The 27,971-nt window shown below is 41.8% G+C and overlaps 1 protein-coding gene across 1 annotated transcript in view; it reads right to left on the bottom strand.

Moving 5' to 3' along the window:
* Nucleotides 1-27,971, bottom strand: part of LOC134804142 (laminin subunit gamma-1) — a 51,545-nt gene that overhangs the window by 11,571 nt on the left and 12,003 nt on the right. Inside the window, exons 3-20 of the mRNA XM_063777086.1 lie at nucleotides 26,994-27,151; nucleotides 25,499-25,616; nucleotides 24,154-24,337; nucleotides 19,892-20,082; nucleotides 15,792-15,895; nucleotides 12,920-13,105; nucleotides 12,144-12,369; nucleotides 11,454-11,668; nucleotides 10,370-10,584; nucleotides 9,774-9,947; nucleotides 8,428-8,617; nucleotides 6,718-6,903; nucleotides 6,082-6,279; nucleotides 3,980-4,149; nucleotides 2,995-3,119; nucleotides 1,975-2,130; nucleotides 1,251-1,371; nucleotides 411-592 (exon numbers count right to left, since the gene is read on the bottom strand). Of these exons, the coding sequence (XP_063633156.1) occupies nucleotides 411-592; nucleotides 1,251-1,371; nucleotides 1,975-2,130; nucleotides 2,995-3,119; nucleotides 3,980-4,149; nucleotides 6,082-6,279; nucleotides 6,718-6,903; nucleotides 8,428-8,617; nucleotides 9,774-9,947; nucleotides 10,370-10,584; nucleotides 11,454-11,668; nucleotides 12,144-12,369; nucleotides 12,920-13,105; nucleotides 15,792-15,895; nucleotides 19,892-20,082; nucleotides 24,154-24,337; nucleotides 25,499-25,616; nucleotides 26,994-27,151 (3,099 nt within the window). The remainder of the gene's footprint in view (nucleotides 1-410; nucleotides 593-1,250; nucleotides 1,372-1,974; nucleotides 2,131-2,994; nucleotides 3,120-3,979; nucleotides 4,150-6,081; nucleotides 6,280-6,717; nucleotides 6,904-8,427; nucleotides 8,618-9,773; nucleotides 9,948-10,369; nucleotides 10,585-11,453; nucleotides 11,669-12,143; nucleotides 12,370-12,919; nucleotides 13,106-15,791; nucleotides 15,896-19,891; nucleotides 20,083-24,153; nucleotides 24,338-25,498; nucleotides 25,617-26,993; nucleotides 27,152-27,971) is intronic.

Genomic DNA, 27,971 nt, shown 5'->3' with positions numbered 1-27,971 from the left:
AGGTGTATAATACGGTTAACCCGTGTGCGTAGCCCATAGACTAGGAATCCTCTAGACGGAGTTTAGAGCAATTATTTCATGAAACCGATGCTGCCAAAAATACGGGGGTGCGGGGGACGAGGTGAGCGAGGTCCCGTGATTGGTCCGTTCAAAGACACGGACGTCACACAAAGACACTTTCGACTCGAAAATGGAGTAAAACTACCGTTTGCGTGACAGAGGGGGTAGAGGTACTATGCTCAGTCTGGAGGATGGCGTAGCCGAAGCGGGTAGCTAGTTTATCATATAATTTCGTCTACTGCTTGATATAAGTTTTATCAAGGTGAGTTTAGTTAGCATAGTCAGACTGGTACCCTATTTAATAGCTACAACATGGCTTCCTGGCTTTGCCTCTGACTGCAGGTACTTACTCAACATCATGAAGTCGCTCAGCGAGATCTGCAAGCGTATCTGTAAGGCTTGCGTCTCCTCCTTCAAGCTGGGATTTGGCTTCTTCGCTCAGACGCTGGATATCCTCTCTGACCCGTTGCAGTTCCTTGTCGAAGTCCGCGTTTTCGACGACTGTTGGCGCTTTGGAGATTTTCGAGAGGATCTGGATAAAAATTGTAAGATTAAGTATAACTTGTAATTAAAAGAGCCGTAATCAGCGAAACCAATATCACGTAGTTGCGGCAGCTTAAGGCGTTGAAAAACTAATATAATATACAGGAGTATCTAGATCGAAAAACATTTTTATCTGAATCGAGAGCAGTCCTTCTTCTAAAGACCAGCCAATGGTTACCTTCCATACACATAATAAACTTGAAAGTCACTTTGTATGCGTAAATAACTTGCTTTCATTAAAATCTTACTTAACCATTTGAACACCACGCCAATCGTGTGCCGCGCGTCATCGCGAATTTTGGCGACACGAAGGTTAATATTGGCAGGCGTGGCTCACTCCGCGATTTCGACGCTTTGCAACAGGTACCTAAAAGTACATCCGTTCCACACCAATTTTGGTGGCTAGCCATAAGCCGCTGTCGCCACCTAGCGGCCATATCTGTCCTGATCGTAACCGACGCGTTTTGATAGAGAGTGAGTCTTCTGTACCTAGTACTATTATTTATTCTGTAATATTGGGTTGTAGCCGCGCGCTTCAGTTGACGTCTTTGGTGTTCAAACGGTTAAATATTACTTAATGACGGTGGACCTTATGCTTTTTGTAATAAGGTCCATCTATGGAACGTTAACAGTGTCGGTGATGTTACCTCATCGAGTTCCTTGAGTTCCTTCCTGTGCAAAGTAACAGCGTCCTGCACGAGGTTGTAGCAGTGTGGGCAGCTCTCGCACCCTTGGCCGTCCGCGCGCTTTTTCTTATTCTCCATACATCTGAAATGAGGTTATATGGCAACTTATGTTAAGTTATTGATAAAACTATGTGTTGATTTTGTACGAAGAAGAGCTGTCAGCACTCAAAACTCGAAAACCTCGTAACCATCGCTCAAGCTGAGCTGTGCTGTCACACCGCCGTCCCTCAAAATTCTCCTGACACTCGCACTGTCCGTCAGAGTTGCACTGGTAGTTGGTGGAGCCCCACTCGTCACAGTCGCAGTCTACATCTGTCAACCCACATACCTGTCACACCGCCGTCCCTCAAAATTCTCCTGACACTCGCACTGTCCGTCAGAGTTGCACTGGTAGTTGGTGGAGCCCCACTCGTCACAGTCGCAGTCTACATCTGTCAACCCACATACCTGTCACACCGCCGTCTCTCAACACTCTCCTGACACTCGCACTGTCCGTCAGCGTTGCACTGGTAGTTGGTGGAGCCCCACTCGTCACAATCGCAGTATACATCTGTCAACCTACATACCTGTCACACCGCCGTCCCTCAACATTCTCCTGACACTCGCACTGTCCGTCAGCGTTGCACTGGTAGTTGGTGGAGCCCCACTCGTCACAATCGCAGTATACATCTGTCAACCTACATACCTGTCACACCGCCGTCCCTCAACATTCTCCTGACACTCGCACTGTCCGTCAGCGTTGCACTGGTAGTTGGTGGAGCCCCACTCGTCACAGTCGCAGTCCTGGCAGCCCTCGGCCGAAAATCCGTAGTGGTACTCGCGGCAGCGGTCACAGTTTAATCTGAAAACGTCAAATCAAGTTCAAAGACATTCTAAAACCACCCTCATCGTCTTAGTGTTTTCTCGGTTGTATCAGAAGCCCAGGGTTTTAGCAATCTGATCACAGGCATTGGCGAATGCATCTATTTTCTGAAAGCATCAACTATTTGACCTTTTGACCTAAAGGGAAAAACGGTGGTAAGTCCAGTTTCCTCATGTCGATTTCCTTTTCATCATCCTCAGTTTTAAAACACATTTTCTCTTTAACCCTTTGCTTTCTGCCGACGCGATATCAGCAAAGATAATCCTGTATTTTTTAAACTAAGTACATAATAACTCATAATTATGATATGACATCTATTTTAGGTTTTAGTACATGATTATTTCTGTGTCTGTTAGATTAATAAAATGTAAAAAGGTAGGTACAACAATGACTAGCTTTTATGTACTAGCTAATATGTTTTGCCTGTTTGACTCCATTGAAAATTTCCTGCAAAATTCAGACACTGAAAATTTCCTGCAAAATTCTGACTCCAAAAATTTCCTGCATAATTCTGGGTCAAACTTATTTGTTGGCCCATCATGTACGGTGAGTTGACAATGTCAGGTGAAGCCATTTTAGATTTCATGGGCCTATAAATCCCGTCTTTTGATAGGTTTGCGTGGGGATATAGATCCAACGTAGAGGCCCCTTGGAGAGCTTTAATGTCATGTAGAACGCCTGCTGGAACCCGTTCACAGGCGCTACAATAAACACCCATGAACCGGTCGCAGCAGGCATTAGGACTATTGTAGAAAAAGTGAATAGTATACCGGTCTATGGATTGAAGTTTGGGTGGACAATGAGACTTAGCGTTGTGAAACAGGGCCTGGTTACAAAACTCACCCATCAATACCCGGCTTGCAGTAACACTGGCCAGTGTAAGGGTTGCACGTGGAGTTGTATGAGCCCTCCAGATTGCATTCGCAGGACTTGCAGCCTTCTCCTGATCTGATGTTATAGTACCCGTCCTGTAATAATATACTTAGGTCACAACTCATAAGATACATATCTGCTGCATTCAGATTCATTTATAGTAGATTGTTAACCAAGGTATGAAAGGCACTCATTTCTGCCGAGGTAGTTTGGCGCTCGAACGCAGTGAGAGCGCCAATAGTCCGAGTCTGAAATGATACCTTTCACCCGAGTTGTTTCACTCTTCATTTCGAATACGAGGATAGTAAAATGCATGTGTTTTTTTTTAAACATGTCTAAATATAATTTTTATAGTATTTTTTGAGGGTATATTTTAATTAACAATTTTGGGAAAAGTATCGTTATTTATGGAATGGGGAGTCAAATATCAGAATGGAAATTGTATAACAAATCCATTTATACCAAAATTTCAAATGCTTATCGTAAAATAATTAATAAAATCGTACTTGGAACCTAAAATGCTATATTGCAGAAACGTATAATTTTTTGCACACCTTTTAGTTAGAACAACAATGACCCTCTTTCAGAGCATGAGTAATGAAAAAGTTTTTGAAGTGGCAATCGAACTGTAGCAGTTATGACAAAACCTGCGTTGCGGTTGTAATATATTAAAAAAAATTAAAAGGTATTTTATCAATGGATATGGCGAGATAACCTGGGAACCTTCCATAACAACTGTCTTAAGGCAGCACAAAACCGGGAGTCATTGAAATCAAGCGGAGAGAGGCCTTTGGCCAGTGTCCCATCCAAATCGGCTAGTATAAAAGTCATAATCAATATGATTTAACATCGCCACTGATTGCGCGCTTTATGCGAACTTTGTCTCTGTTGTGTTATTTGGAGGCGCAATCTACTCGTATAGCTAAGATACAGAAGCATCACTATTTTCACCTACCTCGCATTTATCGCACTGTCGGCCAATGACATGGGGCCGGCAAGAGCAGTAGCCAGTCAGACCATCGCACTGAGGAGCACCTTCCGTACTCTCAATAGTGCCGTGCTCGTCGCACTCGCAGGGCTTGCAGTCTCCCTTCTTTGTCGGGTCCAGAGCGTCACCGAAGAATCCTGAAACGGTTTCCAATGATTAATATTGCTGTATGGAAAAAGTACCGAAGTGATCCTCGTGATATTGCAATTTTGATTGAAATTGAAATTAATCTGAACTCCATTTTGCCAAACTGAAGATCGTTTTACAAATATTTGGAATTGGAACAGACAGACGTACATTGGGACAAACATGAAAGTGCACACTTAGGTAATTAAGTGTAAGTAATCGCTCAGCTCGGTCGATAAATTGCAACTTACCTGCCAAACCCTTGTCACAATGCTCCCCATTAATACACTTCACACACTCAAGCCTACTTTACTCTTAAGTTGGCATTACTCTCTCCTTAACCCCAAGCCTACTTTACTCATAAGGGGCTACCCCACTCCAATGACCTTCGATCTGAATCCCTTAGTTTTCTAATATTTTTTGTAGCTCATATATTAACAGCAACGGCTTAAAGAAAGTATCCCATATTTACTTCTTAAGTTCATTGTCTTCGAGATATTTGGCATGAAAGTTGAACAATTTTAGGCTAAAACACTGGTTTTCTGGCCATAATTTTTGTGTTAATTAGTTTAAAATTAAAACCCTGGACACGTTTTTCGAGACGTCAAAGATGAACCCAAATATGTAGATTTCGTACATGTAAGATCCTTCACTGCAAACTAGATACGAAAAAAGTGTTTTTTTAGACAATGTTTAAACAATTCCAAAAAAAAGTAATAATTTCTTTCAAAATCCATTCAAAAACTGATAACCGTTTGTCTTATAATTCTATCTGTAGTGCAAAAAAAGGAGATACGATTCAAAACTTGTCAAAAATCAATGAAAACCTCGGGTAGCCCCTTAAATTGACATTATTCTCTCCTTAGCCCCAAACCTACCTTACTCTTAAATTGACATTATTCTCTCCTTAGCCCCAAGCCTACTTTACTCTAAAGTTGACATTACTCTCTCCTTAGCCCGAGCCTACTTTACTCTAAAGTTGGCATTACTCTCTCCTTAGCCCCGAGCCTACTTTACTCTAAAGTTGGCATTACTGTCTCCATAGCCCCGAGCCTACTTTACTCTAAAGTTGGCATTACGCTCTCCTTAGCCCCGAGCCTACTTTACTCTAAAGTTGACATTACTCTCTCCTTAGCCCCGAGCCTACTTTACTCTAAAGTTGGCATTACTCTCTCCTTAGCCCCGAGCCTACTTTACTCTAAAGTTGACATTACGCTCTCCTTAGCCCCGAGCCTTCTTTACTCTAAAGTTGGCATTACTCTCTCCATAGCCCCGAGCCTACTTTACTCTAAAGTTGGCATTACGCTCTCCTTAGCCCCGAGCCTACTTTACTCTAAAGTTGACATTACTCTCTCCTTAGCCCCGAGCCTACTTTACTCTAAAGTTGGCATTACGCTCTCCTTAGCCCCGAGCCTTCTTTACTCTAAAGTTGACATTACGCTCTCCTTAGCCCCAAGCCTACTTTACTCTAAAGTCGACATTACGCTCTCCTTAGCCCCGAGCCTACTTTACTCTAAAGTTGACATTACGCTCTCCTTAGCCCCGAGCCTTCTTTACTCTAAAGTTGACATTACGCTCTCCTTAGCCCCAAGCCTACTTTACTCTAAAGTCGACATTACGCTCTCCTTAGCCCCGAGCCTACTTTACTCTAAGGTTGGCATTACTCTCTCCTTAGCCCCGAGCCTACTTTACTCTAAAGTTGGCATTACTCTCTCCATAGCCCCGAGCCTACTTTACTCTAAAGTTGGCATTACGCTCTCCTTAGCCCCGAGCCTACTTTACTCTAAAGTTGACATTACTCTCTCCTTAGCCCCGAGCCTACTTTACTCTAAAGTCGACATTGCGCTCTCCTTAGCCCCAAGCCTACTTTACTCTAAAGTCGACATTACGCTCTCCTTAGCCCCGAGCCTAATTTACTCGGAAAACTGTTCCAAACAACTTACCAGCCAAACACTTGTCACAATGCTCCCCAGCAGTATTATAAATACACTTGAGACACTCTCCCGTGGTCCTATTGCAGTTGCCTACAGCATTCGGGTCTACATTGCCATTGCATTGGCACTCTTCACACTCCTTAGCTGGTCCGAACTGGCCGGTTGGGTCGCCGAAGTGGCCGTCGGCGCAGACTTCGCATCTTGGTCCTGAAAACACGCAAGAAATAAAATTATACATTTTACAAAATGTACAAAACTTAAGAAACTAAAACCCGTTCTGAGCCATGCCGGGTCCAAAGGTCCCCATCACACGCAGCGTTACCCCGCTGTATGGTGATGGAGACCTGTTGGACAAGCCATGACTCAGAACGGGGGCCATTCCGCAAGAAATTAATCTTTGAAAAGTGATATTTAAGCCAGAAAACATATTTGGGGAGAGGCCACTTCGAAAATCATTTTTCACCACACCAGCACACCACACTCGTAAAGGCCGTCTTTATCGTCAAAATCTGATGAGAAAGTTGCATTTTGTCCACGAGAGTGATAAAGTGTGATAAATTTGTGAGTTGATTCCTTGGCTCAATTGGCAGTCATCCAGTGTGTTCGTGGCGTAAAGAACTTCAAGAAAATTGAGACGAAACTCACCAGCGTAACCATTAGGGCAGTCCGTACACCAGATACTTTGGTCAGCCAACTGCACGCACCCACTACTTTTAGGGCAAGGGCAGGGTTTGCAGTCGTCCGGTGTGCCCGCGATCGCGTTGCCATAGTAACCCTTGGCGCATCGCTCGCAGTTGCTGCCGGCTGTGTTGTGCTTGCAGATACAGAATCCTGCGAAGAAGTTTGAAGGTACAGGTTAGCCTATCAAAGTTTGTAGTAAGTATCTCAGCCATGTGAAAACGATTGCATCGTAAGAGGAGCTCAGAAGACTGGCACATGAAAGAAGGATTGGGGATTATTCCACCGACAAGAGCAGAGGGTCTACCACGAGCAATGTTCGACGTGTTGCATCCCTGTCAGACACTTACTACGAATTTACAAGTGCGATAGAGAGGCATCACGTCGAACGTGGTTCGCGGTAGGCACTCTGAGCTCTTAAGTTATAATGATGATGATCATAGTTCGGGGATTACAATGGCGCCAGGAATGTAGGTACAGTTATTTAGTTTCCTCCTCTGAAAGGTGCCACCTATAACAGATTGTTGCTGAAGACATTATATTACCAATGGTCCTTCTAGCCGGATTTAGAATTTTATCTTAATTCTGTTGCTAATACTAAGGTTTATGAGATGCATATATAAATAAAATAAATAAAAATAAAAAAAATAAAAAGCCTTTATTGATTCTCTACATGGTACATAAAAAGTTTTAAAAAAATGATTTGAATAGTTAAAAAAATATATATATATTATTATTTTGTAGAGACCCCTCTTCGGGTGAAGGCCTCCTCCAGACTCAGCCAGTTTTTCCTGTCCTTTGCCTTCTGTGACCAGTCTTGCCCGGCTGTAGCCACGATTTCGTCGAGCCATTTTTCTTTAGCCTTCCCTCTATTCCTTGTCCCCGCAGGGCCCCGCCATTGGGTGGTTATTTTTGCCCACCTGTCTTTATGCATTCGTGCTGTATGGCCACACCATTTCCACTTTAATTTTTGCGCAAATGATAATGCGTCGATTACACCAGTTATTTGCCTTATGTCTTTGCTCCTCTTTCTTTGGATTAATTTTATATTAAGTATGGATCTTTCCATGGCACGTTGGCAGCGTTGTATTTTATTCCGCGCTTGTTGGTTGTATATCCAAGACTGGCACGCATATGTCAAGCTAGGCAGCAGACAGGTATCGAGTACTCTTTTTTTCAGCTTCATTGGCAGACTTGGAGATGCATATATAGGGTTGCAAATAGAAAAAAAACCAAATGTTTTTTTTCAAATTTATGAAAAAAAAACATGAAAAAAAAACCTGGCAGATGAACAAAAATATGCCACAATAACGGTTTTTCGTGATTTATTTATATAAGTAACTTAAAACTAAGTAATTTTTGGGGAATCCCTGAATTCCCCGATGCGGCGACGAGAGGCGTTGGTGTTGCCAACAGTAAATTGCGATAACTACCACTACAGATTTCATTTATGTTGTTATTAATCAAAGTTGTTAAATTAAATTGGTTTAATGGTTAACATAAAGTCTAAAACAAGTAAAACAACCGTATAAAAGTATTAACTGCCTTGCAAATTTTGAGTTTCCATACTTTTGAAAAAAAAACTTACTCCAGAAAAAAAACGGTTTTTTTTCAAGTCAGAAAAAAAAACCGTTTTTTTACAACCCTATGCATATATAAATATAATGTTGATGTTACCAGTAGCGGTGTCACAGATGTGTGCGTGTTTGTTGCAGTCGCAGGGTATACAGGTGGAGTAAGGCCCTCCATTGGCTGGTTCGTGGCGGTACCCAGGGGCGCATTCCTCGCAGTAATCACCCACGTATGCGGCGGGGCAGCTGCATTTCTCTACCCAGTTGGCTGGGCCTAGGCCTTTCTCGCGGCCGACCTGAAATGGAGGATTTATTTAGTCATGTTGGCTTTGAGATGAGGCGAAGACTTGATTCGCTTAACACCAAAGTCGGGTAAATCTATGTGTCAGTTTATGGCTGAACGGGCGAATGGATTTACCCGAGTTTGAAGTTAAGCGACACACTTGAGGAATTTGTTTTAATTAGCCTGTTAAAGAATTGAAATTGAAATTGTTACAGTGTCCCACTTCTGGGCAAAGGCCCCTCCCCTTGATTTCCATAACTCCCGTTGAAGTGCTTTTTCCGGCCAGTTAATGATGAAGGCGTCTAAGTCGTCCCGCCATCTCCGTCTGGGCCTGCCAAGTCCGCGCTTCTTTTGCGGCATCCACTTGGTGGCTATACTAGCCCACCTATCCGGATGCATGCGGCAGACGTGACCCGCCCAGTCCCACTTCAGTCTGGCGGTCTTCTCCCCCACGTCAGCTATGCGTGTTTTGGAGCACAATGTAGTGCTTAGGATGCGATCTGTCCTTGTGACACCTCCATTGGTCACTTGCATTGCTTGAGGCTAACAAAAAACTTGCTATAGCCTGGAAGCCTTGAGTCACAGAAATTTTATTGGTGTATGTCTGGATGCAGTTAATTATGTCACGTCTATCGTTAAACTTAGAAAGTTAAGTGATTAGATCAAACTCCCGTTAAACGATTTTGAAGAGATCACTAAAAGCGCCTTAGACAAGAAAGTATATAAATAATATTTATACAACAACACAAGACAACTTAGACAAGAAAGTATATAAATAATATTTATATACTTTCTTGTCTATATTTATTAAATATATATATTTTTGTAAGCTTAGTTTAGTGTCCCACTGCTAGTACGTATATTTACGGAAAGATTGTAAGAAATCCAGGTGCAGGGACCTGATTGAAATAATGCATTACCCAGGAAATTGTTTTTATTAAACGTGATCCCAGCGGGTTTTTACTGTAATTATGTAGGTATTTTAAGGGTTAGTTCTGGACTCCCAAGATCTCCAAGATCTTACTTTCATTCATATTGTGTAGCTTCGCTTACTTTTCATCGAACATTTTTAATTTTGAATGGCTTAGCTTGATGAATACACATAACGAGTTCTCCAACAAGGTTATCAAAATTCGCTTAGATCTTAACCAATTAGCTGCAAATCTTACCTTGGCAGTCTCGAGCTTGACATTCATCAGATACCCGACCCCGTTCCTATTGAACGTGCCCCTAATCTTGATGGCCGTGAGGTTCTGGAGAATGGACATGAAGTCAAAGTTGTGGAGAGTTGGTGTCCAGCCGTAGCGAGGGTCCTCGTGGAGTATGAAGGAGAATTCTTGAGCCTGGAACAGATTATATCATTGATAAATACTTGGGGCATAGAGGTGAAAGCTACTTTGTCACTACAGTATCAGTGAACCAATATAGTAGCGACAAAGAGGCTTTTATTACCAGGTCAGGAGCACCCTAAACCGGCGAGCGTGTATGTCATATATTCATAGTAATTTGGTAGTGGCGCTGCCTCACTCCCTTGGCAAGTCGGTGCGGAGCTAGCTTATACGGATTATACATTAAAACTCCAGCAAAATACCTGATCAGAAGGTTTCGGGCTATTCTTAGCATAAATACTGATAGGCACGGACTACCTGCGCCCCCTCCGGGGCATCGGCTTCGAGGAGTATCGGGATACCCCCTACTTTCCCCCAGGCGTAAAAAAAACTTTATCATGTGGTACTGAATTAGCTTAGATGGACCAAAAGCTTACTTGATCAGAAGGTTCTGGATTATTCTGCGCATAAATATTGATAGCCACGGACTGCTGCGCCCCCTCCAGAATTATGTCCTGGGCTGACGGATACCCCCTACTTTCTCCAAGACGTAGGGTGAATTTCAGCTTGTGGTTGTAAGAGGGACGCTGGTCGCCCAAGAACTGGTTGGAGGCGAGGAAGTAGACCGTTTCCTGTCCTGATGAACGGACTTCTGCGGAAGAAAAGGGACAAAGTTTGTAATTAAGTATTAAAATTTAGATTACTCATAAACATACATAAGGAAAAAATTGTCAAATGTGAATTTTGTAGAATTTCGCATCTATTTGCGCCTAAAGAACTATTATACTTTTTAAAGATATATATTTATTTCACTAATCAGTTAACGAATCATCAGTGTATTTCTCTCTACAACGACACTGTTTATAGAATTCGGAGCTCTACTTCTCTAGGACTCTGAATCTGAGCACTCAGTTATTAGTGATGAAACTGATGAATTTCCCGAGGCACTAAGTGGCCAACCACTTACACTAATATTCTGCGTAAAGCGTTTAACTCGAATGCCGCCGCTCCACCTTTCTGTTTCTTCTGAAATAAGTCTGGCATCTTGTCGCTATTATTTAACCACTTATTCCACACTTACTAATATGTGTAGCAAGTGTTAGCATTAAACTGCAACGCCGCCGGCTCCCGCCTATCTGTCTCAGCACTCTCAGCGCTCTACTTCTCCGAGTCTCTGAGGAAATGAGCGCTCAGTTCGTAGGACTGGTATTTCAGCGCTAACTTGCCTACCACTTACCAATATTCTGAGTGTTAGCATTAAACTGCAACGCCGCTGGCTCCCGCCTATCTGTCTCAGCGCTCTACTTCTCCGAGTCTCTGGGGAAATGTGCGCTCAGTTCGTAGGACTGGTATTTCAGCGCTAACTTGCCTACCACTTACCAATATTCTGAGTGTTAGCATTAAACTGCAGCGCCGCCGGCTCTCGCCTATCTGTCTCAGCGCTCCACTTCTCCGAGTCTCTGAGGAAATGAGCGCTCAGTTTCGGACTGGTATTTCAGCGCTAACTTGCCTACCACTTACCAATATTCTGAGTGTTAGCATTAAACTGCAACGCCGCCGGCTCCCGCCGATCTGTCTCAGCGCTCCACTTCTCCGAGTCTCTGAGGAAATGTGCGCTCAGTTCGTAGGACTGGTATTTCGGCGCTGAGTTACATTGGGATGAATGTCCGAAGCAGAAGCAGGGGGTGCAGCCGAACTCATTGTCGAGGTCCAGGTTGAAGAAGCCTGGTTTACACCTGGAAGATATCAAAATCGGGAAAAGTGGTAAAGTAATTTGACATCTACTATGTAAATTAGCCGAAGTAGTTCGTGACTTTGATGTAAGTTATTTCTTGGGTTATTTTCAAATAAAAGGTAATTTAATTTCGGATTTTTTGTTCTTTTTTTTTCCTTCCTTTTCGCCACCACGCCAATTAAAGTCTCATCATTGCCATGTCAAAAATTGCACGTAAACAGCCCGTATAACATCAATCAAGTCTTGGCGTGTGGCGCACGGAATGTACGGTGTAGATCATTTTGAGCACTAGGCCCGCGTAGCTATTTCTGCTGCTGACTATATGTTGGCATAACTGCCTGCATGATTGCAGTCACTAGGCTGCATACAGCCTAATGCTTAAAGTCGTAGTGATTAGGCGCGCATGCGTCGCCAGGCTTGCAGTAGGTACTAGTATCTATCAACCATTATCTACTTGTACCAATTATTTTACTTACTCGCGACATCTCCTGCCTTCAACATTCTGCTTGCACTGACACACCCCAGTGACCGGGTCACACTGTGGCATGTTGCCATAACTGCCTGCGTCGTTGCAGTCACACGGCTTGCAGCCTAGCGCAGTGAAGTCGTAGTGGTTGGGCGCGCATGCGTCGCATTTGTCGCCGGTGACGCCGGGCTTGCACTGGCATTTGCCCTCGGCGTTGCATTGGAGGCTACGGGAACCTGTGGTGATGTAAAATACATCCTGTATCTGAACGAAAAGCAATTACTCAAACCCGTTAATGTCTAGGTCATACTGAGCAACTTTTACTATGGGACCAACCCCGAAATCGCGAAAAGAAAATTGACTCTCCCATTAGGAAACTTCAATAGGAATCTCCCAATAGGAAGCATCCAATTTTTATTTCCGCGTTTTCGGGGTTGGTCCCATAGTAAAAGTTGCTCAGTATGACCTAAACATTAACGGGTTTGAGTAATTGCTTTTCGTTCAGATACATACTGTATAAGTGTTACGAAGGGTAATAAATAATATATCCATTGAAATAAATTAGCATGACCCGGGTTTTGCATTACTCGTTACTTCTCTTTTGATATTACCAAAAAAAAAAAATTAAAAACTATAGCCGGTAACAAGTTTGTCAGTAGAAAAAGGCGCGAAATGCAAATTTTCTATGGGACGTTAATTCTTCGCGCCTTTTCAATTCGCCGCTCTTTTCTACTGACGGAAATGGCTTTCATTCTGATTCTCTTTATATACTACGTATGTACTTACCAGTAACATCACAGTTGCAAGGTAGACATATATCTCCCATCGACGAGAAGTAATTCTCCCTGCACCTCTCACAATTAGGTCCATCTCTGTTTTCAGCACAATCTATACAATGACCGCCGTGCCCGGTGTGTTCATATAGGTCCTTGTCAAAGTAACATTTGTTGGAGAACCCGTTGCAGTTGCAGGCTGGAAGGGGGAATAGTTATTGTGATAAGGGTGTATGTACTTAATATTGTACTGAATTTAGAGATTGATCATATGAGATAGGGACTCTTAAGATCGTAAATATACTGAAACACCTTGTTAAAATTATGTCAAGCTCTTTAAGAAACAATGGGACTCAAAAATATAGGCACATACGAAATACGAACGTAGAATCGAAAATCATTAGGCAATTTTTTTTCATGATAAATAGATTAGGTAATGTAGGTATAAATACATCGGATTAAAAAGGCAGCGGGCAGGCAGCAGTAGGTATTAACAAATCAAAAGAAAAATAGGTAGGAAAACGACTTATATTTACAGTTATTTGTGCGTTATTTTATTTTTTGCCATTTTTATATATTGTGACCTTTTTTGCCACTTTTGTGTTATTTCTACTCAGAATCACGAGCTCTTTCGATCCTAATGGGATAAAAAAATGTCCGAGAGATTTTTTCCTATTATGTTTCCATTTCCTCATATCCTTTGTATGGCGGTAACAAAAAGGAAAGTTTGAAAAATGTATGGAAATTTTAGGACACTTTCTTACTCCTATAAGGATGAAAAGGGCTCGCTATCCTTACTAAAAATAACACAAAAGTGGCAAAAAAGGTCACAATATATAAAAATGGCAAAAAATTAAAGAAACGCTCATTTATGTAAAAAAACGCACTTTTTTGAAAGTCGATGAAATATGTAATGTATATACGTTACAAAAACAAACCGATTGCACGCTCATTTATCAAAATCGTCTTAGTTTCTTTGAGGCTACTACGCTACTAACATTCCTTATTATAATAATTTTATATATAAACATACAAAGACAGTAAAAATATTAAACTTTTTTTCGCTTTGCTGTAGAGTTGTAAAAAAGGTAATCGTAATCGTTATAAAAGTAGCATTTTTTTTTAAATTAGTTTATTATAAAAACCAAACGCCTTGCTAGTGTGTAGTTAAGTAAGTACGTACCCATAAAAATAATAAAACAAACAAAACGTAAAAAACGTTTTAAAACAAATGATAAAGATAAAGAGATTTGACGACGGGTCTGCATGGCCTACTGGGTGGTGACCCTGCCTGTCAAGCCAATGGTCCTGGGTTTGAATCCCGGTAAGGGCATTTATTTGTGTGACGAGCACAGATATTTTTTCCTGAGTCATGGATGTGTTCTATGTATTTAAGTATTTGTATATTACCTATATTTATCGATGTTTGAGTACCCACAACACAAGCTTTCTTGAGCTTACCGTGGGACTTAGTCAATTTGTGTAAGAATGTCCTTATAATATTTATATGTCTTTCCCATCACGGAACAATGGTGTTCCGGACCTTTGGGAGGCGTGCGCGGAGCCGAAGCCAACACGTAGAGGCCCTTTTGACACTTTAATGAAATGTAAGGGGTACACCGAGCGGAGGCTGCCCTTGCCCGTGTCATGGGACGCACGCAGAGGCAGCACCCGCCAGGGTGTAAGGACTATTGAGAGTTGATGGAATCTAAAATGAACTAGGTTATTGGGTGAAAGCGATGGACTAAGAACTGAGCTATGGGGTAAAAAACCGGACGCCTGCCTAATAAAACGGTATGCAATTTTATTTCCGGCAGACGGTGACTCGCCCTCACAAGATGGGCCCCCACAAAAAGCGACATCTAGGATGGCTCAAGGGCAACACCGGTGTGAGCGGCTCAGGGGTGTCGAGAGGTGTGCGCCGCTTTCTACCCAGTGGCTGTTAACAGCCACTGTGCCAACTCGCGTCTTATGCATATTTCACTTCCACCCCTGGAGATTATAGCTCTAACGACTCCACTCTGGCCGGCCGGCTAAGGCAAGCCAGAGGCAGAGAATCCTGCATCCTAATATTTATTATTATTAGGGAGAGTTTATTTTTCAAAAAGGTATATTAACGTCAAATAAAGCTATACCGGCTCTAACCGGACCTCTGCTTCGAAGAGATTTAAGTTCCTTTTCAATTGGAGGAGGGTATCCTTATATTAGACCGCCAAGAAACTCGGCGGGACACATCTTTTCAAAACATTAATTACATCTTGCAATTAACATGCATTAATTAGAAAATATACAATTTACATGTGCCAAGCTATTCATTCATTTAGTATCTAATTTCGCTCAGCGTCCAATAAACGTTCCTCTTCGTCTCAAATCTTATGTAATTAGATACAATACAACATGTAACAATAGGGAGTATTACTGCAATGTTCTGCCGCCAGAGTGCAGCACTATATTGTTTAGTAAGCCATAGAGTAACTTATACATACTCGGCCTTAAACAGTTTTTAGACGTTTTCACAATGACATCAAGGCGGTTTGTTTACAGGTGGTCTACCGCGAAACGCGAAAATAGAAATTTCGTTACCTATCTGCCTCTCTATCGATCGAATAGGCAAGAGTGTTAGATAGGCAGAAACCGTACTTTCGATTTTCGTGTTTCGCGGTAGATCTTGTGATAGCGCTTGTGACGCCCTCTACGCAGAGTTTTGCGTAATATTCCGTAAGTCACTTATTATGAATACAAATTTCAAGTTGGGCACTTAGTTCGGCCAGTTAGAGCGTTTTCACATTTTCCGATCCGATATCAGGTGGTAAGCAAGACAGCGCTATACAAATATAGCGATGTCACGCAAATCTGTGCCTCGTTAAATGTGAAGATCAACTTACCCTTGCACTCGAACACATTGGTAGTGGTGGCTCTGCCCCACGGCGCGTCGTTGTACGAGTCCCTGCAGCGCTCGCAGGACCGACCGGCCGTGTTGTGTTCACATCTGTATGATCATGTTGAAATTAGTTATCTAGCCAGGTCCAGGTGTAAAGAAGTAACAAAATAAAAAGTTCACAGACGTTCAAAACGGTCTTGTTAAATGCCATTACACCCGCTAGGGTTGGTTGCATGCTACACATGGTCGGTATTAGCGGGATTTACATTACGAAATTAGCGGCGTGTAATTTAATGTTTTCGTAATGCATGCATTAATTTCATGAAAGCAAATCAATTTCGTGTCTTGCGCGATATTTGGGTGAAACTAGTGTCATGCAACTAATTTCACATTGTAAATGGGACGCGGAAACTAGTGTCGCGAACTTTCGCGACACTTGCCTGCGCTACACGTGTAGCTTCGATGTTGATGGGGCCACGGTCACTACGATACTGTGAATTTCACGAAATTACATTCGCATATATCGAAACTACTCTCGTGAAACTGATTTCAACATGCATGACATTAATGTCGTAATGTAAATTCCGGATGGATATAATATAATACCTATAATATTATACGCCAAGGGTATCAGGGCGTCGCCAGTTCATATGGCCGATGGGGCATACATTTATAATTAGAAACAAAGAGAATAGAGTGTAGGTATAGAGAGTGATAGAGAGGCAGAAACCAATTCGATTTTCGTCATGGTAAATTATGAAATCCCAGTACATTTACTGCCATTTTTCGACAGAAGATTAAACCTGTTAGAACGCCATTTGACTTTGATCCTTATTATTTCACTGATATGTGTTAATTTGTTAAATATTGAAATTAACGCCATCTACTCGACAGCAGGCCAAAGGTTATGTATGGCGCAATCGCTCTAAAAGATTGCACCATACCTTTGGCCTACTGTCTGTAATGTTCTCTAGAGGGGGCAGCTGCCCCCCACCTGTCCCCCTTGGACTAGTACTTATATTATAAACTAGCGACCCGCCCCGGCCTCGCACGGGGTAAAATGATACACCTAAGCCTTCCTCAAGAATCAATCTAAGCACTGATAGGTGAAAACTGCATGAAAATCCGCTCAGTAGTTTTTATCGCGAACATACACTCGCGTGCAAAAGTATTGCATCACTTTGCATTTTTTCGTTCGAACCCAATATATTTGTAAACTGGTTAATTTCTCTAAATTATTTTAATGTAATCATGTTCCTTGAAGTTTTAGCTTTACGAAAAGTAAAAAAACATGGAAATCGGCCCAGTATTTTTCAAATTATCGGCATTTTCCCGATTTTTGAGCGGTTTCACGTTATCACGCGCACGAGTTGCGTTACCCTTGACCCTTATAAAACGGGGGTAGAGAAGGGGTTGTTATCAGTCACTTATCAGAAGTCGATCGTTACATATCTCCGCGTATTTTCCCGTGAAAAAGACCTGGAAAAATGGAAACCACTGAAGCTGAAGTCCGCCAAATCATCCAGCCCCTGCAAGCGGGGCGTAGCCAACGTTCAGTAGCTGCCGAGCTGAATTTAAGCCAATCTGCAGTTTGCAGAGTTTACCAGAGGTTCCAGGAGACTGGATCCTTTACTTCAAGACCAAGAAGCGGCCGCAGAGTGTGTACATCAGAGAGGGACGACCGCTTCTTTGTCACAACATCTCTCCGAGATCGACACCAGACCAGCATTGCCATCCAGCAGCGTCTGCGTGAGGTACGAGGAGTGGCTGCTAGTGAGTAGACAATAAGAAGAAGACTTAAGAAAGCGAACTTGACACCCAGGAGGCCCGCAGCGGTGCCCAGATTGCTGGCGCGACACCGTACAACCTAAAGAGAGTTTGCTGAAAATCACAAGGACTGGACCATTGAGCAATGAACCCCAGTTCTCTTCTTGAAAGAGTGCAGAATGTGTTTGAATGGATGTGACCGAAAAGGAAGAGTCTACAGAAGGCCAGAAGAACAGTTCGCTCAATGTTTCTTCTCCGAAAGGGTCGCCTATGGCGGTGGATCCGTAATGTTCTGGGGCGGCATTTCCTACGACGGGCGGACAGAACTGGTTTTCGTGCCTGGCGGGGGCCGTGACAGTGGATTGACCGCTGCCAAGTACATCACTGATATCCTGGAGGAACATGTTGTTCCTTATGCCGTATTTTTGATGAGGGGTTCATCCTAATGCAGGATAATGTCCCGTGTCATACCGCTAGGGCCACCGCAGCCTATACCTTCTCGAAGTGGGCATCGACACAATGGACTGGCCAGCGATGAGCCCGGACCTTAACCCCATTGAACACGTGTGGGACTACCTAAAAAGGAGGGTTCGAAAGCGGAATCCTGCCCTGGTCAATGTTGAGGAGCTGAAGGGAGCCTTGCTGGAGGAGTGGGACGCTATTCCTCATCATCACATTAGAAAATTAATTATGTCAATGAAAAACCACTTGGTTTGTGAAAGGAGGCCTGTGGGTGGCAATACCAAGTATTCATTTAATGATAATAAACGATATTGTATTAAAAAAATGACTTTTATTCTCAAGTTTCCGGATTTATTTCTGGAGCATTATGCGACTACTTTCAGTTTTATGATTTCTTTTAGTCTTCAGATTCGAAATTTCATTGAATTTACCGTTTTTCTAATGCGTTACATTATAAGCTTTCAGTTGATACCAAAATTTTCAGAATCGGGTATAGAATTACAAAAATATTGGGTGCGGACGAAAAAATGCAAAGTGATGCAATACTTTTGCACGCGAGTGTACATACACACAAACAAACAGACGCGGTGGGGGACTTTGTTTTATAACGAGTAGCGACTTTCCTGCAGGTCTTTTTAGGGTTCCGTACCTCAAAAGGAAAAAACGGAACCCTTATAGGATCACTCGTGCGTCTGTCTGTCTGTCTATCTGTCTGTCCGTCTGTCACAGCCTATTTTCTCCGAAACTACTGAACCAATTAAGTTGAAATTTGGTACACATATGTAAGTTTGTGACCCAAAGACGGTGTGATAATGTGTGTAAATGAGAAAATTAATAAAATAAAGTTTTTTAAACTATATCGTGTAACATATCAAATGAAAGAGCTCAATGTGAGAATCTCAAATATTTTTTTTTTATGTTGTATCATTTGGTGAATCAAACGGTCCTCGCTAGAAGTACGGGCGGCCGGTTGCTCTTTGTCGGATAGAAGCTAAAGCTATATGTGATGTGTCTATTAGGTGCATATTACAGATTTGTTGGGGCAGGTCCCCGCAGCGAATACGGGTGGCCTTGTCCTAAGTTTCCAGGTCTTCGCCGGGATTGGCGGTTTCATAGTGTAAGTCAGGTAAGCAATTTTATTAGGTCTTATTAAAGGTTTTTAAGGCGTCAGTTACATAGGTGACCTTAGCCATTGGACAAACCCTGAAATCCCACGTAGGGTTACTTCTCAGAAATGCTCTAACGGTAATATTCTTTTAATTAGAACAAACGATAAAAAAATAAATTGTCAAACAAAAGTTATTTCCAATAATCGACAACAAAAAGAAACATACTGTATTAATCAATGGCAGTGATTTTGACAATTTGTTTGAAAATGTGCGGCAATGATGACATTTGTCAAAAGTCAGAATCTTATTAATGTCTTAAATAAAAAAGATAATCAAAACGGTCGAAGAAGGTTTCATACTATTTATTACCTCAGGAGCTACTAACACATACAGGTTGTTCCAAAGTAAAAAAATCGTAATTTGTTAATTTCTTCGTAACCGCTACACCGATTGTTATGATACTTTGTATACTGGTTCTAAATACCCTAATGCATATGTACATTTCGGCTTTGTCCAATGGCTAGGGACAGCCTGTATATTTTGGTTAAGTAATCGAGTGTGTCTTCTTTTCCGTGCTTACCTGCAGGTCATGACACCATTCTGCCGGTCGCAGAAGGAGGCGTGTCCATTGCACGTGCACCTGGCACCCATGGCCACGTCGGCGATGGCGTACCAGTACGACTGCAGCACGGAGCTGTCCCCGAAGATCTCGTCCCCGAATGTGTTCAGACGGTCAGTGTGTCTTCTTTTCCGATAATGTGCTTACCTGCAGGTCATGACCCCATTCTGCCGGTCGCAGATGGAGGCGTGTCCGTTGCACGTGCACCTGGCACCGACAGCCACGTCGGCGATGGCGTACCAGTACGACTGGAGCACGGAGCTGTCCCCGAAGATCTCGTCGCCGAATGTGTTCAGACGGTCAAGGGAGATGCGGATGTCGGTTGCCGTTACCCATTCCTGTGGGAGATAAGGAATTTTAACCCTTTAACCATTTGACATTCCTTTCTACCTATAGTCATTCGATTTAGAACCGTAATTCTTAGTAGAGTTGTGTTTTTAAGTATGATGGCAAGTATGTTGCCGCTACGGACTTATCCCCTTATGCATAAAACTTTACGGGCCTGATTTAGTTAAATTATGTTTTGTCCCTTTCTTACAAATACACAAGTCAAAATGACAGATAAAGACAAACGATTACTAGCTAATTGAGGTTTGTAGCGCGTTTATGAATAAGGGGGTTAAACTGTTGGGGGTTGACGTCACCAGATATATCGTGTCGATCTTTCACTATCCTACAAAAAAAATCATTTGTTTTTTTTTTATGATATATGGGGCAAACGAGTTGTAATAGCGTTGCCGGCATTTAAGATGGGAGTACGCTCTTTTTTTGATGGTTTGAAGGTCGTTTGTGTGCGGACAAAATCTTATTTGGCGTCGAGTACAGGATTACTGTCAAACGTCTAAGTCTTCTCTTACACTCCCATCAGATAGGGTGGTTCACGTTTGTATGGTAAAAATTCAAACTCTAGCTAGAAGAAGCGGCACCCTTGTTATGTTTACACTTGTTATGTTGACAAATAATATATAAGCGGTGGTAGCCGAGTGGATATGACGTCCGACTTTCAATCCGGAGGTCGCGGGTTCAAATCCTGGCTCGTACCAATGAGTTTTTCGGAACTTATGTACGAAATATCATTTGATATTTACCACTAGCTTTTCGGTGAAGGAAAACATCGTGAGGAAACCTGCATACATCTGCGAAGACTTTCAAAGGTGTATGTGAAGTCCCCAATCCGCATTGGGCTAGCGTGGGGACTATAGCCCAAGCCCTCTCGCGCATGAGAGGAGGCCTGTGCCCAGCAGTGGGACGTATATAGGCTGAAATGATGATGATGAATGATGATGTTGACAAAATACGCCAAGTTTTGTAATCTTATCGCGTGTTATAAGTGGTTGAGCACCCCCTTGTAGTTGAGATAAAATTACGAAACTTGGTGTTTTTTATCAGCATAATAAGCGTAACAATATAAGGGGGTGCCCTTAGGAAAAAAAAATGTTTTTTGAACCATCCTTTCAGAGTACCTATGTAGAAAACAAAATATTATCTTAATGAGGATGAGGGTGCAATGTAAGTACATTAAATATGTACAGTGAACTCTCCCAGCTTGCCAATTCATTGTGACTTAAATAGTTCAGTGAAATTAGCTAAAATTACGGCATAATTAATAGAAGACTTTTTTTAATTGGGATATGTACGTTGTCGACCGAGGTTATTTTTCATCAACCCTCCCCTCCCCTCCCCCCTCTGCGTCAACCCCCCACACCCCCGCAAAGGGTCCAAAACCTAGTTTTTCTCAATTTTTAAGAAAACCGTTCAAGATACAGAAAAAGGGTGTAGGAACGAAGTGATCCTTATAAAATTTTCTACTTATCTCTTATACACACTATATTGCTATCACTTATAGTTTTTGCGCAATACGTCACGGAAGATGCTATTTTTATCATTTTCAGTGTTTTTTTTCTTCTAATGACTTTTCTCAAATAACACTTACGATATCTTTCACGCTTTTAGGGTTCCGTACCTCAAAAGGAAAAACCGGAACCCTTATAAGATCACTCGTGCGTCTGTCTGTCTGTCCGACCATTCCTCCCCCTTTATCTCTGAAACTACTGGGCCTAAAATTTTGAAAAAATACACAAAATAGTACTTTACCTATAGATAATAGGAAAACCTATTAGAAATGTGCAGTCAAGCGTGAGTCGGACTTATGTACGGAACCCTTGGAACGCGAGTTCGACTCGCACTTGACCGGTTTTTTTTATTTAAGTAAATAGTTAATATGTTATTTAAAATGGGTATTATTTATTGAAAGAGTTTGTGTATCTGGGAACCTTGTTCACTAGGGACGGTAAGCATGATAAAGACATTGAAAGGAGAGTGAATGCTGGAAATCGTGTGAATGGGGCACTTAACGCTTTAATGAGCAGCCAGAAGGTGTCGCAAAAAGCACGGTTGGCTGTTCATAGAGGGGTGTTGGTGCCTACACTTATGTATGGTAGCGAAAGTTGGGTATGGCAGAAGAGGCATCAGAGCCAAGTGAATGCAGTGGAAATGAGAGCGCTGAGAAGTGTGTGTGGTGTGAGATTGCAAGATAGAATTAGGAACAGTGTGATAAGGGAAAAGTGTGGACTGAATGTTGATGTAGTGACTAAAATTGAGAAAGGTATTTTGAGATGATTTGGACATGTGGAAAGAATGAGTGAAAGAAGGCCAACAAAGAGAGTGTATAAGGGAGAAGTGGAAGTGGGAGTTGGAAGGGGTCGACCTCGGCGGATTTTCTCTGATCAGATCGGGGAAATCCTGAAGAAAGGCCAGGTCAAGAGCACCCTAAACCGGCGAGCGTGTATGCGTGCGTGAATGTAATGAAAATGAAGGAAGCGAAAGAGGTATGTCAGGATCGTAGCAAGTGGAAAACCGTGGTCTCTGCCTACTCCTCCGGGAAATAGGCGTGATTATATGAATGTATGTGTTATTTATTATTAAACTACTTCATTTGACGATCCTATGCCATTTTTAAAATACATCGCCTTCAAATATTTTCAATGTCAGCTAATATCGTTATTAACCACTTGTCTGTATATGAAACGGATCCTGACCGAAATTTATAGGTACAGCACAACCGAGGGTGAACCCACGATTTTTGATCACCACACACATCTTCTTCCTCGTGTTAGTTGTCGCTTTTCGGTGAAGGAAAACATCTTGAGGAAACATCCTAGTAATCCCAGTAAGGCCTAGTTTCCCCTCTGGGTTGGAAGGTCAGATGGCAGTCGCTTTCGTAAAAACTAGTGTCTACGTCAAATCATCAGATTAGTTGCCAGCGGACCCCAGGCTCCCATGAGCTGTGGCAAAATGCCGGGAACAACGCGAAGAAGAAGAAAATCGTGAGTTCACCCTCGTTTGTGTTGTATAAAATTCGTTCAGCGGGCGCAGCACGGTTCCATTTTTATCGCCTATCACTATGCGCGTCCCTTTCGCACTTACATACTTGTTAGAGCGTAACAGGTGAGGCAACATTGAGGTACAATAATAGAGAGGAAACGGGGGAGGGGCCAAATGACCGAACGAGATACACTTATAGAACTTTCAGTAGGAGTAGCAAGAAAGCGGTAATATTGCTTGTCCTTGTCACAGTCTCACTTTTGTTTGTTCCCCACCATAAATTTAGTAGGTATGGGTTATGGTAGGCAACAAATAAAAAATTTCATTTCATTTCATTTCAATATCCCGACCGAAATACGAAGATTATTGTTTTTGGTATATTGTCAGGAATGTTAAAACGTGTTTTTAATATTGTCGCACTGCGTATATTTTGTCCCTCACGGAGGCACACGCACACCACTTCTATAGGCTACCTTCTATGTAAGGCAAGCTATAAAAACGCGACCGTGCGATCTGTTTCACAGTCAAGTGGCTAATAGTAACGATGTTCGGTGAGCTTAAAAATGTTTGAAGACGATGTATGTTCTAAATGGCATAGCATCGTCAAATGAAGGAGTTTAATAATAAATAATACACCATTTTAAAGAACATATTAACTATTTATTTAAATGAAACAAAATTTGGCGATATCGTAAGTATATTTTGAGAAAAGTTATCTTACAAAAGAAAAAAAACGAAAATTCTAAAAAAATTGCATACATGGTGACAGATTTCACAAAAACTATAAGTGATAGCACTATAGTGTGTATAAGAGATAAATAGCAAATTAACTAAGGATCACTTCGTTTCTACACACTTTTTCTATATCTTGAACGGTTTTCTTAAAAATTTAGAAAAACCGCGTTTCGGGCCCTTTGCGGGGGTGTGGGGGGGTGACGCAGAGGGGGGAGGGTTAGGGAGGGTTGATGAAAAATAACTTCGGTCCATAACGTACATATCCCAATTGAAAAAAGTCTTCTATTAATTATGCCAAGTTTTCCATATATTTTTTTCCAGAAGCAACGTACTATAAACACATATCTTACCTGAAGCTCCGGACTGCTGTCGAAAGTGTAAGCCGACGGTCTTCCCTCCAGAGTTGAGAACAGCACGTTGCCGCCAGAAAGCGGGGCAATATCGGAATATTCGCTGGTACAGAGGGCCCTTGTCTCCGCCTGTAGGTCGGCTGCTCTTTGCTCTTGTACACCGTACATGTCCCGGCAGGAGGCACTGGACATTAAACAACACATCATTATAAGGCTTAATTGTAACCATACACAATGTGTCAAAGGTACGAACCGACTTGTCCATTCCCACGATGTGACGTCACCATAAGCGTTGCGGCTCATATATGAGCCGTGGGAGTGGACAAGTATAATACAAGAAAAGATTACCGGTATCAGTAGAAGAGTCCGAGTAAGAAATCTAGTATTAGGTACAGGTAAGCTTTATTAAATTTCTTTCGGCTTTAGTCAGAGGTCTTTATTTAGCCTATTTGTGTATCCCACTGCTGGGCAAAGCCACTTCTCTCCCTTTCCAATCCTCCCTGTGCTGAGCAAGATCCCGCCAATCCCGCTGGAACGCATCCAAGTCGTCCCGCGCCATCTCTTTCTCGGTCTGCCTCTGCCACGACTACTCTTGAGAGGCTAGTTAGTGGCCATCTGTCATCATTCACCTGATCTGAGGTATATCACTCAAATATTCAGGCACACTTGGATCACGACTGCTCTGAGCAGTAAGTAATCAACGTTCATGTTTTTGAACACGCGTCATGAGCAGACATGGAAGTTTTTGTGGCAAAATAAAGTGATTGACAAAATGAAATATCGACATGTCTGTTACCTATGTTATCTTAACGTTATGTACCTTAGATATTTCTTACATTTTATAAGAAGATAGCTACCGCGGAGTACACAACACGTTAGATTATCTTCTTCTCTTTTGATATATTCTTGGCACTGTATACCTACTATAGTTCACGATTTATTTTTTAAGTAAAAGTACTAAATATATGTAAGTAATAAAGAAGTTATGTAGCGCTTTCCAATTAATTTGCGTTATTGAAATTTCTCGGTAACTTACCCACAGCAAGTAGAAGTTAGGTACATATTTTAAATAATATTCTATGACTTAGGTACCTCTCACCCGTTTATGCCACAAAAACTTCTATGTCTGGTCATGAATTTTAGGAAAATGTAACCGACCACTCATTACACGCGTTATCTTCCTTCCACAGACAGACCTTCCGCTAGTTGAACATCATATTTGTTAGACAGTGACAATTCTGTGGGTACGTATTCGTGGTACCTACTTTTATCTGTTCTGTGCCCTAGTGTCGCAAAAGAGAATTAAAATAAAAGTAGGTATTAGAGTCTCATCTTGAATATTTACCTGAAGTACTGATACGGTTCCCACTCCGAGTTTTCACTGGCGCGCCGATAAATGGCGAAGCTCTGCGGGCGGGGCGAGTAGAAGACGATACGGATGTATGTGATGTCGTAGGATTTGCCTGGAGGCAAAGTTATAAGAAGTAAGATCGGAATAGTGATGACGAGAGACTTATTTTAGTACCGTAAAATGGGGTGAGTAGGGACGAAATCGAAGTTCAAACTTGGATAAAAGTTTATTTTTTATATGTGGCACATTGATTTATATACTTACAAAAAAAGTGATAATTTGTTGTTTCATTTCATAACTTTAAAGATAAACACGAAATAGTAGGAAATCCCAACTCACCCCGTAGTAGGGGTGAGGAGGGATTTCCTACTAAGGTGAGTTTTGAAAATTGTTGGATCGACACTTTGGGATTATGAACATTATAATAGCTTGATTTGTTATTAGAATATATAATTGGCTTTGTAAATTTTTGTATAATTATTAATTAGTAATTACCCTCCCCTTAGTTTTATGTTAGTGTAAACATGTATTTCTCAGAAGTGATTATTCTTGTAATCTTTTGAGAAATAAACATCTTAAACCTTAAACCTTAATTTACGTAGCAGTAGCCTGTAACCAACTCACCCGTCTGTCATTCCTCCTCACCCCATTCATAACCCAACTACCCTCGTAATCCCTACTCACCCCATTTTACGGTACCTAAAGAACACTAAGTTAAAATTTTGTATGCTATTGTAAAATTTTGGATGTTCAAAACAAGAACATAAAATCGACACATTGTAGGTAAGTATATATGTAAGATTAACCAAAGATTTAAAAGGAGACTTAGATATACGAGTAGGTACATATTGTTTCACAACTTTTTATTTTATTCAAATGTAGGTACCTATTGTTTGCTGAAATTAAATTATACATGTTATGTTCGGATGTATCTGTTCCAAAACCCATTTCTTTCCCAAAGAGACTTGATTATTACTGGATCCCTTGTCGAGAAATTCAACGGCTCATATTAATAGTCTTATTTATTTAGTAAGAGTTCGTAAACGAATATATATTTGCTACAAAATTCAATCGGTTTGATGATAATGGAAAAAAACCCCTGATATTTGAAAATCCGTTCATTTTAACTAGCGTGGTGGTCTAGCGGTAAGAGCGTGCGACTTTCAATCCCGAGGTCGAGGGTTCAAGCCCCGGCTCGTACCAATGAGTTTTTCGGAACTTATGTAAGAAATATAATATTTGATATTTAGGTACCAGTCGCTTTTCGGTCGGTCGGTGAAGGAAAAGATCGTGAGGTAACCGGACTAATCCCAATAAGGCCTAGTTTCCTCTCTGGGTTGGAAGGTCAGATGGCAGTGGCTTTCGTAAAAACTAGTGCTTACGCCAATTCTTGGGATTAGTTGTCAAGCGGACCCCAGGCTCCCATGAGTTGTGGAAAAATGCGGGGATAACGCGAGGAAGAAGGAGAGGAGATTTAATCCATTCTTACCTAAGTGCAGCGTCAGATTGACCTGGTTAGGGTACTGTATTCCCTCCTTCATGGTCTCCGACTGCCACCAGGTGATGTCGTTGTGCGAGTCATAATGCGTGTCGGTCAGGTATCTGCTGGAGAATTGGCCAGGTTTGCAGGTCTCGCAGGATCTGAAACTGAGGATGAAAATTGTGATTAGTTTAAGTATGTATATGTATGCCATCCATTATAAAAAATAGTTTGCCCCGAACTGAGAACTCGTGGTTCACCAAAAAGATCAATTGAATGCAGTGCTACTTAGTCGTTAAGGGATCGAAAACCGCGTGTGATTTATTGCAAGATCTGTGGAGCCCTTAATTGATAAATAGTCACCATAGAGATTAAAATAAACTATATCTGTGGTAAGCCGTAATCTTTCTTGTGAAATGTCAAATACTATAATTATGTTTATTTTATTTTGTTTTTATCTTATTAATTATTTTAAAATCTTAAATTAAAATAACAATATGCCTGCTCCAAATTTAATGACTAAAATATAATGCCCTCAACTATACTTTCACCTAATTTCATTTAAATTAGAACAAATTTACTTAAGTTAATGTGCATCAAACTATCCTCGTGCCTCTAGCCAGCCGTGTGTTCCATGTTGAATGTAAGAACTTCGCTTCGATCGCTCGTTCGATTATGTAACCAACTACGCAGTGATGACATCATCTTCCTCGCGTTATCCTGGCTTTTTGTCACGGCTCATGGGAGCCCGGGGTCCGCTTGACAACTAATCCCGAGAATTAGCGTAGGCACTAGTATTTACGAAAGCGACTGCCATCTGACATTCCAACCCAGAGGGTAAACTAGACCTTATTGGGATTACTACGGTTTCCTCACGATGTTTTCCTTCACCGAAAAGCCACTGGTAAATATCAAATTATATTTCGTACAAAAGTTCGGAAAAGCTCATTGGTATGAGCCGGGGTTTGAACCCGCGACCTCCGGATA

Source organism: Cydia splendana, chromosome Z, assembly GCF_910591565.1.
Source record: "Cydia splendana chromosome Z, ilCydSple1.2, whole genome shotgun sequence".
NCBI classification, from domain to species: domain Eukaryota; kingdom Metazoa; phylum Arthropoda; class Insecta; order Lepidoptera; family Tortricidae; genus Cydia; species Cydia splendana.
This window is presented reverse-complemented; position numbering and strand designations above follow the sequence as displayed.